This window comes from Gracilinanus agilis, chromosome 5 (assembly GCF_016433145.1).
Source record: "Gracilinanus agilis isolate LMUSP501 chromosome 5, AgileGrace, whole genome shotgun sequence".
Lineage (NCBI taxonomy): Eukaryota > Metazoa > Chordata > Mammalia > Didelphimorphia > Didelphidae > Gracilinanus > Gracilinanus agilis.
In genome coordinates this window covers 97,843,911-97,857,440 of record NC_058134.1, presented here as the reverse complement: position 1 = coordinate 97,857,440, position 13,530 = coordinate 97,843,911, and the positions used below count along the sequence as shown (strand labels likewise).

At 39.3% G+C, this 13,530-nt stretch overlaps 1 protein-coding gene across 1 annotated transcript in view; it reads right to left on the bottom strand.

The window, feature by feature from the left end:
- LOC123249866 (GTPase IMAP family member 7-like) overlaps positions 1-5,537 on the bottom strand; it is a 14,033-nt gene extending 8,496 nt beyond the window's left edge. Inside the window, exon 1 of the mRNA XM_044678965.1 lies at positions 5,334-5,537. Coding sequence (XP_044534900.1) covers positions 5,334-5,537 — 204 coding nt within the window. The remainder of the gene's footprint in view (positions 1-5,333) is intronic.
- Between the last annotated feature and the right edge of the window lie 7,993 nt (positions 5,538-13,530).

Here is a 13,530-nt window from a genome sequence, read left to right as displayed (position 1 = left end):
CAAAGAGATCATAGATAACCAGACTTGTACGAAAATATTTATAGCTGCGCTTTTTTTGTGGTGGCAACAAACTGGAAAAGGAGGGTATGTCCTTCAATTGGGGAATGGCTGAACAAACTGTGGTATATGCTGGTGATGGAATACTATTGTGCTAAAAGGAATAATAAACTGGAGAAGATCCAGGCGAACTGGAGAGACCTCCGGGAACTGATGCAGAGTGAAAGGAGCAGAGCCAGAAGAACATTGTACACAGAGACTGATATACTGTGGTAAAATTGAATGTAATGGACCTCTGTACCAGCAGCAATGCAATGACCCAGGACAGCTCTGAGGGATTTATGGTAAAGAAAACTACCCAAATTCAAAGGAAGGACTGCAGGAGAGGAAACACATATGAAAAGCAACTGCTTGAACGTATGGGTTGGGGTGGACATGATTGGGGATGTGGACTCGAAATTACCACACCAATGCAACTACCAACAATTTGGAAATTGGTCTTGATCAAGGACACATGACAAAACCACTGGAAATGTGCGTCGGCCATGGGTGGGGGGAGTGCTGGGTTTGAAGGGGAAAGTAGGAGCATGAATCAGGTAACCATGTTAAAAATGATTATTAATAAATGTTTAAAAAAAAAAAAAGGATATCGGCAACAAAAGCTGCTGTGACCTGAGCCATAGGAAAAGCTTCAGGCCACCTGGTCAAAGGTCAGAAGAGGTCCAGTCCAGGTTGAGCCCTAGAATTGCCTCTCCTAACCATCACAGAACATTCTCTGTCTTTTGTACTATATCACCACTGGATCCCAGAAGCCTTCTCCTTCCTTAAAAGACAAGTCTTTCCCATTACAGCTCAGAGAAATTCTGCTAAGCAGCAGTCTGAAAACAAATTCCATATCCTCAAACAAGCCTTACACATCCACCAGGCTAATCACTCAGTTATTCTTGCATATTCTGGCAATAATTTACATATCACACTTAGGCACAAAACCTGAATTAAAGAACAGGAGTGCTGGATTGAGTAGCTCCACAGTAAATATAAATCAGGGCTGTTATCGTCTCCTGTACCCGGGCCATCTGAAAGTCTAAGACAAGCCAGACAAGAATCTCTTCAGTGTAACTTTCAAGAGAATTCCAGAACTATTTGTGATTGTCCCAATACCATATACACTAATTTTAGAAATTGTCCCCAAAGTCAAGGATCCAATTATAAGAGTAGAACATCTATCTATTCTTTTTCACCTCCCTATCTGTTCTCTTTCATCTCTCCTTCTCTCTCCTTCTCCCTTTCTCTTTTTCCCTCAAAACCCTCTCCTTAAAAAGCAGAACACAACTTCCATTTACCCATCACAAATCTGCATACTCAAGGTGTTAGATCAAGTCTTTCTTCTCTATTCAAACACAACATACCTCTTCACTTTCTCTGACTCTCTGTTACCATCACAAAAATAAACATACCATTTGGTATCCATTCAATTGCTAATCAATGACTCCCAAGAATTGAAGCACTGTGTCTTTAGCATAGTGCTTATCAATTATAACTTGCCGCTCATAGTACAAATTGGTAAACTGAGGTAACCACTGAGTATTGAACAAAAACCCATGGTACAGTCAGGTTTACAGTGAGCTTTTGCTTACATTCAAACAACACTTAAAGCACATGTTTTAGCAACAATTTACATAAAAGTCACATTTAAAGGAATATCATAAAGCATGTAGTATTACAGGGTCTATTTCCAATTACAAGATTTGAAACCTTTTAAGCACTATAAACCTTAAGCAAGCCTTTTGACAAGCAGACTGCTTATCTATTTTCAAGACCAGGAAGTCAAATGTAATAATGAAGTTAGTCAATTTTAACATACTGAGATGAAAACCATTTATAATTTTAAACCCCCCAAAATTTTGATCAATGTAAGCACTTAAACCTATTATATTTTTTAACCTCTTATGATGGAAAGAAAAATAAGGAGGAAAACAATCTTGTGCAGAGATGGCAGGGACCCTGCACCCCTTAACTCAGGCAGGCTGTGAATAAGGAAACTCCCCTTAACTCAGACAGGCTGTGAACAGGGAAACTCCCTTCCTTCCCCTGTAACAAAAGAGATACACCTCTGGCCACACCTTGATAGCCTAAGCCCCGAGGATCCCAGACAGACCCCCCCACTCACCGAACACCCAAGTGCAAGGAGTCATGTCCACACTTTTGAAAAGGAGGCATGGGGCCAACCCCTGACAGTTGCTTCACTCAAGCTGCCATGCTGTGCCATGGAGGACAACCCCCCATGGCTACTCCACCCATGCTATCCTGCTGGCCACTGATCCCATCTTAGCAATAAATCTTTCTCACTTCTAAACTAAGCCTGGAGTCCTCTCATTCCTGAGAAGGGCCTCCCCTACACCCCCAACCCAGGGTCTCACCATTTGCATCTCTATAACAACTATACTGCTAAAAAAACCTGCTTTACAAGATATCCATGACTTTTCTATCAACTTTTACTTGCTTGAACATCTCCTTAAAACCTCTGAAGTATACAATTAAAATATACTCATCTTTAAATTCTGTAAGATCTTACTTATGTATTGTGCTGCTATATCAGTTCCTAAGTATCAAAGTGAAACAATTAAAAGTATTTCTCTTTCCTTTTTTTAAGGAAGAGTTTAATAGCTTGTGGACAATAAGGCTGCCTGGCTTGATTTAGGTTTTTATGACTTAACAACCTTGTCTCTTATCTCTCTTTACCAAGTGAGATCACCTACAATTTAAAATTTAGCATGTACCAAAATCTTCATAATAATTATTTTCAACAAACTTCAGTTTGAACTCCACAACTTCCAAACAACTTCAAGTCCTTTAGTAACCTTTCAGTATGTAAACAACTGAATCTCAAAACCATTTACTTCTATTCCTTTCAAACCTCTGTTTAAAACAGAATAGAACCTCCAGTTTAGCTTTCTTTACCTCAAAGCATTGCTTACATAACTGATTAAATTCCATCAGTATTATTCTGATTTACACCTATTATTTCTTTATCAATTACTCTTATTTCTTCTGGCTTCTCCTCCTTTACCATTATTGCAAAAAGAGGAAAGGTACTATATTTAATTGCATTAAATCCTATTAGCTTCTTGGGCTGGTCAAATTTTCTCTTGTTAATTTCATACAGTTTACATAGCATATATCCTTCACCTATTTAGGCAGAAAACTTAATTCTCTTTATAGTCTAGATGCATACATATTTTGTATTCATTCTTCATTACTTTCTAGCAATTCAAGTCTAAATACATGTTAATCTCTGAATCACAAATTCCCTCTTATACATGCTACACATTTTTAAAAACAGTTCATACAACCCTAGTCGAATATAGCACTGTTTAAAAATTCCACCTTTTCCAAATTTTAGTACATGTATTATTAAATCCCATGCACAGATTAACCACTTTCAAAACTTCTTGTGTGTCATATGATTACTTGTTGTTAGTTCCAACAGCACATACATTAAAAGAACATCTCATTTTTTTTAAAATTTTAAACCCTTAACTTCCGTGTATTGACTTATAGATGGAAGATTGGTAAGGGTAGGCAATGGGGGTCAAGTGACTTGCCCAGGGTCACACAGCTGGGAAGTGTCTGAGGCCGGATTTGAACCTAGGACCTCCTGTCTCTAGGCCTGGCTCTCAATCTACTGAGCTACCCAGCTGCCCAAGAACATCTCATTTTGAAAAATCCCAAGTTTAAATTCTAGAATAAGTTCTCAATAACAACATTACAACTTTTTCTGAATGACTTCCACATTTACAAAGTAGCCAGTACAATTTCTGACCTTATAGAATAAACATTCCCTCTTTGTGTCAGACTGGCTATTAACCACATTTAGACAATTCTCAATTCACTGAAACCAAAGCTTAACAAACTTCTAACCATGAGTTTTTGTGCTCAATAAAATCTAGTTATTTCACATTTGACTGACAAACAGTTATCATAATAAATAAAATTTTATTGTATCATATCAACATCATTAGCAATCCTCAACCCTTAAAATCAAATCTTAAGTAAAAATGCTTCCAGTTGTGGAGTAAAATCTCCCTTTTCTGCTCTGAATTTTTCTCTTTTTGACTCCCTTGGGGGCCCATCCAAAGGAAGAAAGAGGAAAAATCAGTTCTTAAGGATCCATGGTTAAAAAGAAATATTTGCAGTGAGAAAACTCATTTAAACAGTTGCAACACACTGTCCCTTTCACTGAGGGTACTCAGGTACAGCGATCAGCCATCTGATTGACTGAGCTGACTTCCTGGTCCCCTAACTTTCCCTGTGCTTTACACTCTGATTGATCTAACCTGTCTCTCTTTTTGGCTATGTTTCTTAAGGAAAGAACTTTGAACTTTCAAATCCCCTCCTATTCAGATGTTAAATCTGCTGCCTGGTCTGGGAGGTTTGTTTAAAATCCTCTCCTTATTCAAATGTTAAGTCTGCTGCCAGAGCAGCACAGTTTCTCCAGTCAGGGAAGGTTAGAAATGTAGATAGGGGAAGGAGAATTGCAGAATGTTTGCAGTTTTCCCTCTGAATTCCCCTTGAAGCCTGGAAACCAGCAAGCACCTGGTTGACTCACCCTGGTTCTTGATAAGGACTGAAATAACACCAAAGACACAGACCCAGCCAGTACTGATGAATTAGGGGATCTCCGAACTAGAGCTGTTTTTTTGGGGGGGTGTAACTGTTTACTTTCTTGGAACTGCAGAAATAATAGACTGTTGCCATGTCCCACCCCAAGGCCATCCAACCCCAAATGCAGGCCACTCCAAATTACAAAAGGTCTGCAGCTTCCCCCTTTTTTTTTACTGATGACCTTAAGGCATGTGCACGGGTTTTGAAATCAGAATAATGACTAAAGACCAAGTCCAGGGGGGTTGATTGACTCTGGCCCGTTTTTTTGACCAATCAAAAAGACACATACAAAGGACAACACAAAAGACAGACAAATAAAACGATAAACAGAAAATTCTTTTTTGTGGATCCAAACAAAGTTTGAATTGGGGATATAGCCCACTTGGGGTTCCATCCTGCTTTCCCTGGCATCCTTCCAAAAAGATCCAGTGCCCCGCTTCCTCCCGTGATGGGACTTTTCCGGGATTAGCTCCACAAGGGATTTGAACCCTGGATTTCTGGAACTGTTTCCCCCAGGGAATCAAAGCCTGACCTTCCCTCTCCCTCTGACCTGGGGAGCTGCTCAAGGGGACTCCAACCCCTTAAAGTTATGTATCCCCTATCCCCGTATTCCCCCCTACATCCCCTTCTCCAAGGTTTCCAACTACTTCCTTCCCTCCCTTATATCCAACTTGCTTCCCGGTTTTCTCGACCTGATTCCTCTCGGAAATGCAGGAACTTCGATACTCACAGTCCCATACAGAAACAGGGGGAAATGCGGACACAAAGCCTTGAGGAGGTGCCCCTCTCCCCAGAACGGGGTGGGCCTTGGGGCTTAGCTTAGAATGTCTCCTATAAGCTGGGAGAATGCACCATCCACTTAGCCATATGCCCATCGAGAGTCCTCAGTTTCCCCATCAAATACACATATCACACACCATTCACACACCATTCACTACTCACCTCTGGAAGTCTCCATGAAACCTAGGAGAGAGCTTTCTCTGTCTCAGTGGTCCCAAGGGGGTCGCACACCATCCCGGGATGAGACCCCATATGTTAGGATCCGTAGGGTGGCCTCCAGAGGAACACATAAGACAATGCAATCAAAGCAGGAGAAAGCTTTATTGCCAGTGCACTGGGGGGAGTTCTATAAGAGAATTCCCCAAGTGCTGCGTCTCCAGAGGGGAATATATACGTTTCAAGGGCTGGGACATAGCTAGGGTCTGATAATAGTTATACAGTGGGAGTATAGAGGTTTCCAGGTGCCATAGGATGTAATTCTTAATGTTCAAGGCTGCTTTGTCTAAGGGAGGAGTGGTGCCCTGTTCAGGGCTGCTCTGTCTAGGGAGGAGTGGTGTCCCCGGAACTATGAGTTCCAGATAACCTCCCTGCTGAGCAGAGCATGACGCTATCAAAACCAACGTGCTTAACAGGGTATGATGAGGTCAAGCTGTTAGTTATGAGTCTCTGCTTTTGGGCTACGACAGAATGTGTGTTAGAACTTGGAACAAAGATGAAGTTTGAAAAGGAAAAGTACGCAACAGATTTTTTATAGTGTTTTAAGAACATGGGGAGAAGTCTCTTAGATTGAGCAACAAAAGAGAAACTTCTACTCAGCAACAAGTGATATTTGTAAACAACTTGGAATGTTCCTCAGCATTGGAATGCTGACCAGGACATGACTTTGATAAGGTAGAAGGAGGTAGCCTTGAGGTTATTTGTAGAGGTTCAGCAGCCACTCAGGGTTAGGTTGACTTAACTTCTGTTAACTTGAAAATAACACAGAACTACTAAAGTAGTCAGAAAAACCAAGTCTTTAATCAGGAAAGGAATAGGTCCAATATTTCTGCCACATACAGAGCCCAGCGCAAAAAACTTTTACAGGACTTACACCCTGGGACTCTGGGGACAGAAGCATCCACAAGATTTGTTTCAGGTGGGCACAATTGCTTTATCAGGTTAACCCTGGTGACCTTTCTCAAAATCTAGAAACCAAGACAATTCCAAACAACCCAAAGCCATTGGAAACTGGAAGGTGCAGAAATGAGTAGCCATATTTCTGGGGGTACAAGCTGGCAGTTGCCACTTTGGAACACAGAACCTGGCAGAGCACCCAGGCTGTGTGCCAGGGTGTCAGTTAAGGACAGGGTATAAAAGGGGTCTGCTAACCCCTGGGAGCCTCACTTCTCTGACTCACCTGCAGGGTTAGGGAGGAAAGAGGGTTTTGGGGCCCCAGGGTAGTTTTGGGAGTTTCTGTTAGGCAGGTAGGAACTATTCAATTATTAGCCAAATATTCTATACTTCCTTGGCATAGACAACATCCTTACATACCAGCTAGTCAGAAAACAGCTGCAACCAAGAACAACTGAAACGGACCCAGGGGCCTCCCAGCCACTGGGATCAGCAACAAGCAACAGAGTTGGGATTTGCCCTCAAGGCTGTATCATTACTCTCCTCCTAGAGAACATCAACTTGTGCTCCAGGATTAATCAACATCAATAATTTAGGGGTTGGTCTTAGGGTTTCCTTCACCCACCTACCTACCCTTTCCTTCCCACAATTATTTACAAATAAACCCTGGTTAACATTGAAGCTAAGCAGTCTTGGAGCCTTGCTTATCTACCATCAACCATCCTTTAATAGCAGTCAGATCCTCATTACAGCTTAGTTGAGGAGGCCATTCCAAGCCAGTTATCCATTTCAATTTGAGGTTTCAGGAAGTTTCAGTCTTGGTTAACTGTGTTGGCTAGATTGGTTCCAAGCCCAGGGCCTATTAGCAGAGAATCTTTAAAGGGGACCTGACCCAGCTGCTGTGGGAGGTTATCTAACTCTCATACAGCTGTGGTTTGGGACTCCCTCCCTTTCCTATTCCATCATCAAACATCTGCCTAGGCCCCTTGGCTGCTCCTAATAGTATTTACATTACAGTTACATTACAAAACCAAGGTACTCTGAAAGCTCTATGTAAAATGTAAGCTGGTTAGGAGAAGACATGGTTTCATTCATTGTAATTGAATGCCTCTCACCTAAAGCAGTTCCTGGTATATAGTAGGTACTCACTGTGTGTTTGTTGACAGACTGATGAGTTCAGATCAGTTATGGATCAGTTATGTCATTGATCTGGGACATTACAAGGAAGGCACCCCATTGATGGGACATTCAAGAATCTGAAGTGTGTGAGTTATCATTACCTTCTAGATTGAGCAGATAGTTGGGGACATGCCTCATCCAGATTGGGGACAGGCTAGAGAAGAGGATTACCTGAGGTTTAAATTCCTTTGAGAAAGCAATCTCCCTTTATGAACAGACATTGCTGAGATTTATTCAGAGCACCTTGTAAAGATGAAGATGGAAACAGCCTGAGAATGGAATAATCCTTGAGACAAGAAAATCAAAATTCTTTCTGATGATGGTTTTTGCTGTACTTCATAAACCAGTAATGAGAACATGGAAAATAATGTCAACAAAATTTATGACAGGTAGTTGATCATAAATCTCTTAAATCTAAAGTCTCAAAGGTTCCTTAATGACACATAATGCCTAGATAGCAAAGTAAAATCATGGACAGTATGAGAGTTAGACGGTTCCTAAGAGATCATCTAGTTATTTAAAGAATTTTGCATTTTATAGGAGTAGAAAACTTGCAGCAAGAGGCAACATCACATGGCCAATAGGGCACTGGATTACATGAAATATATGATCAACAACAACAACAAAAAAAAGCCTAAACATCATTCAAGAAATCATAGGGGAAAACTGTGTGGATACCTGAGGACCAGATTGCAAAGTAGCAATTGAAAGAATTCACTAGTCATATCCTGAGAAATTCCCACATAAAAACTTTTGGGAATAGTATAGACACATTCCAGAGCTCCTGGGTCAGGATCATAAAAAATTTAGCATCACCACCTAAAGAGCCAAAGGACTTGGAATGTGATTTCAGAAGGCAATGGATTTAGAGGGATCTAGGATAACTGCCACTAATTAAAGCAAATATGTCATTTTAAATAATAATTTCATGTAATAACAGCAAATATGCAATAAATATCAACAATTCAGCAAAACAGTATAATGTTATAGAGTAAAAAAGGATGTTTAATGAAATAGAGGATCTTTGTGTTGAAAAAACAAGAGCTGATTAGGAAATTTTACATTTAGTCATAAGACTCAAGCATAAAAAGCTAAATATGAGTGAGATATCACAAGAGACAAAAATGATTAAACCATTTCCATTATTATGTAAGGATATGATACATGTAACCCCACAGAACTTTATAATCATCAAGGGTCTTTGAGGGGATCTAATTAACAGAAAGCTTAAGTATGATTCTATTATGTTTGGATGATTTAAAAATAAAAATCCAAGGGGATGGAAAAGGAATTCATTGAGAGAGGAATAAATGGAGAGGAAGAATGGGGAAAATTATTCCATGTAAATGGGGAACATAAGGAAGAGTTTATATATTGAAGGAGACAGTGGGAGAGAGAGGCCAACAATTGAATTTCACTCTCTTCAAAACTGGTTCAATTAAAAATGTTTCTTCATTGTATCTCTCTCTTGGCCCTCCCAATTCATCCCTCTTTCTTACCCCTTCGTGGGTTTTTTGGGGGGAATATGCCAATATAATTGACTTACAGACATGTCATCTATCTATGTAGACTACTTCTAATTGTCCTAATAATGAATTTCATGTATCATCTTCCTAAATATGAATGTAAATAGTTTGAATTTATTGAATCTAACGGTTATTATTTCATGTTCACCTTTTTATGCTTCTTTTGAATCTTGTGTTTTAATGTTGCATTTTCTATTCAGCTCTGGTCATTTTATCAGGAATGTTTAAAAGTCTTGTTTCACTTAACATCCAATTTTTGCTAAAAGTTTATACTCAGAGTTTTGCTGGATACATTCTTGATTATAATCCTAGCCACTTTGTCTACCGGAATCTCATATTCCAAACAATCTACTCTTTTAATGTAGAAGGTGCTAAATCTTCTGTGATCTTGACTGTGGTGCCATGATACTTTAATTATTTCTTTCGGGCTGCTTTAATATTTTTTCTTTGACCTGAGAGATCTGGAATTTGTCAATGAGATCCAAAAATGAAAACTTCCAGGAATATAATAGATAGGAGATGATCAGTGAATTCTTTTAATTTTCTGTTTTGCCGTCTGGATATAAACTATTAGGCAAAATTTCCTGTATAATTTCTTAAAATGTGATTTCTAGGTTGTTTGGTCATTGCTTTCAGGTAGTCCATTTATTCTTAAATGACCTATCATCAAAGTCTTTTCTAGGTCAATTGTTTTCCCAATGAGACATTTCACATTTTCTTCCAATTTTTCATTCTTTTGGGTTTGTTTTATTGTTTCTTAATATCTCATGGAGTCATTAACTTCCACTTGCTTAATTCAATTTTTAAGAAATTATTATTTTTTCAATATTTTTGTCCCTCTAGGCCAAATTAGTCCCTAAATGGTGTAATCACTTTAAAAACCAAATTTCTTCTACTTAACTAACCCTGGAGAATAAAAAAAAATGGAAAGAGAAACTAGCCGCAAAAGAGAGAAAAGGAGAAGACAGAAGAACAGGAAGTGATTAAGAAATAATTTTAGCCACTCAGTTGTCTTTAGGAATCCAAAATAGCTAACATAAAGAATAATTGAAAGTATAAGGGTAACTAGGTATTTAAAGTATGGTCACCAGAAATAGGATAAACCAAATTTCAAATTATAATAGACCCAAGTCAAGATGACTTTTATGGAAGTTTATTTACAATTAGGAAGGTTGAAGGTAGGAAAATTTAGAGAGAGAAACTCTGGCCCAGACCAGAGGTCCGGACCAGGTAAGAATTTAGAGGCCTCAGCAAAGGAGCACAGAGGTTATATTAAACAAGGTTTCTAGCCACAAGGCCTTTTACAATTAGAGAGGCAGGAGAGGCCTCCTTGAGGGTAGAGCATCCAGAAACGCCAAGGGAGGAGAAAGGAAATCAGCCTAACTTACCCATTTGACAATTCAGAGGGAAGCAGTCTGAGGTCTCACCAGAGATCCTTCAACACCAAGTTCAAAGCGCCAACTGCCTCCATAGGAAGTTACCATCATATTTAAAAGATAGCATCTTTCATCACTTCCTGGATCCACCTCCAATTTCAAGTGGACAAATGGCAACCTCAACACTATTTTGGATTGCTCAGCAGTCCCTTGTTTTTATTACTTATTGTCAAGTGTGGGTAACTGATCGTCCCCTCCACACTTAATTCTAAGTTGGGTGGGGTGACATTATTTCTGATGGCTAGAGTCTAATAATGAATAAGGATGAGCTAATTCCATTTACACAATCCTTGGGTGCCTAGTCACACCAAGTGATCATTTTACATAATCATCTTTTACCCACAAAGGTCTTCTAACTACAATAATTAGAGATAAGTGGGGAATGGAAGAGAGAGAACACAAAACCAATGTTTTGCTAGGCGCATTGACAAAAAACCAATTGGGGGCAGTCCCCTATTGGCATAAAATGTACATTCAAAATAACTGTTCAAACCCCATCAGTTCAATCAATTGTACCACAAAGTTCATTCTGGATCTCTTGATGCAATGTAGATCCTTCAGGCATCTTTCTTCAAACAGTTCATTCTCTGGATTAAGGAGTCAGCAAGCTTCTTTCCCTGAGAATTTTTTCTTGAACAAAAAATTAAATCTTGGATTTTATAAAAATACAATCCCCCCTGAAGAGGGTATTCAAAAAAAGAAATACCCAGATCAGCTCAGGATACATGGTTGAGTTATGGGGTTGTATGAGTCAATTCAAAATAAAAAGCCAAAAACATAAAAAGAAAAGCAAATAGAAGAAAAATGAAACTTTGGGAGAAAGAAAACATTTAAAATCAGAAACAAAATATCAAAATCTATGTATATAAAATTTCTGAATAAACAAAAATAGATTCCTAACAAGCCCTTGTATTAGGGTCCAATTAGTATAATTTATATCCTACTAGTCTGTAAAACAAAGTGCTGTAATACTGCACTTACCCATTGGCAGCTAAGACTACAGGAAGTTGCCATTCTATAAGAGAGAAAAAGGACCAGATTTATGTGCAAGGGAAGTGTCTGTCATTCCCTGGTCTGATTTACCTTCACTCTCAGGAATATATGGGTGAGCCAGGATGATGGCCAACCTTCGGTACCTGACTGGTACTGTAGTTTGAAGAGTCCTATGTCTTAACATATGTTAAGCATCACAACTTCAAGTCTTACACTGAGTTCAAGTCCTTGGTATTGGCATGGGAGTTCCTTAATCCAACCTGTATTTGTATGGTCTTTTTGATCTTGTGCTCCCTGGCACTGTGCAGTTTTTTTCACCAATCCCATTGGGATTGGTTGGTTGGTCTCCATGACCTTGTGCCTTCTTAGCACTTTTTAAGGGCTCTTGTGTTCCCTTCTCCTGGAATCAGAGAGAAGCATTAATCACAGTCGCAAAACATTTAACAATACATGGCCGGTTCCCAAAGTCTAAAGCCTAGTGAGTAAGCAGTAATATTACAGCAAATATATATATTAAAATTACATCAATGAAAAAAAATAAATAAGATTAATAGTGACTATATGTACTTTAAGTACAAGAAATGAGAAAAGGGGGAAAAATCAATTATTCTATTAAAAGATAATAGGAGGGGGCAGCTGGGTAGCTCAGTGGATTGAGAGCCAGGCCTAGAGACAGGAGGTCCTAGGTTCAAATCCAGCCTCAGACACTTCCCAGGTGTGTGACCCTGGGCAAGTCACTTGACCCCCATTGCCTACCCTTACCAATCTTACACCTATAAGTCAATACACAGAAGTTAAGGATTTAAAATTTAAAAACATCTTTAAAAAAGATAATAGGAGAAGCAATAAGAAAATTAAAAATAAATTCAGGGAGAGACAAAGAAAAAAATACAATGTCATTCCACAAACAGCATCCATTTGTCTATGAACTGTTATCTCCAATGCATTTAACAGGAAACAATCAGTTTCAACAGAAGATGCTCTCTTTACATGTCATCAATGAATCCAAGAGTCCTTTTCTCCAATATTTATAGCTGTTGGAGTGATTAATAATCTTTGGAATGGCCCTTCCCATGAAGGCTGAGTTGCTCCAGTGCCCTGGAAATTCTTTGTATACACCTTGTCTCCTGGGTTCAGGTCATGAAATGAAAAGTCTATTGGTACATGGAATTTTGGAGTTATCCCCAAACAGGAATATACTTCAGATAAAACTGAATCAGTAAAGTGACTTCCCCTGTCTGAATCAATACATGCAGGCAGGCCAAAACGAGGAATGATTTCTTTTAAAAGCACCTTGGCAACAAAAGCCACTGTGGCTCAGGCAGTAGGAAATGCTTCCAGCCACCTGGTCAGTTGATCCACTATGACTAGACAGAATTTGTATTGTCTAGCCTTTGGCATTGTTATGAAATCAATTTGCAGGTGCTCAAAAGGTGTGTAAGCCAGAAGATGCCCACCAAAAACCTTGCCATGGAAAGCATGTTGGTTATATGCTTGTCAGGTTGGGCAATCAATTATTCCTCACTCCAATAAACTCAAAGGAAAGAACCCCAAATCCAGTTGAGACCAACTCTATCCTCCCAGAAGTCCTTTGGGCAGAGACCTAGGATGGTGAACCTTAAATTGCCCAGGGGTCAATGGGGGAGACTAAGACACTTGAAGATCTAAATTCTAGGGACACTGTCATTAGAGTGGAGGGAGTAAAAAAGTGATCAGCAAGGAAAAAAAGGAGTGGGGAAACTAAAATGAACAAAGATCTTAGGAGAAATTCAACTCAAAGATCTTGAACATAAATAGGCAAACCAACATGGGAGGCCTTAACAATGGAATGAAATGATGGCTCC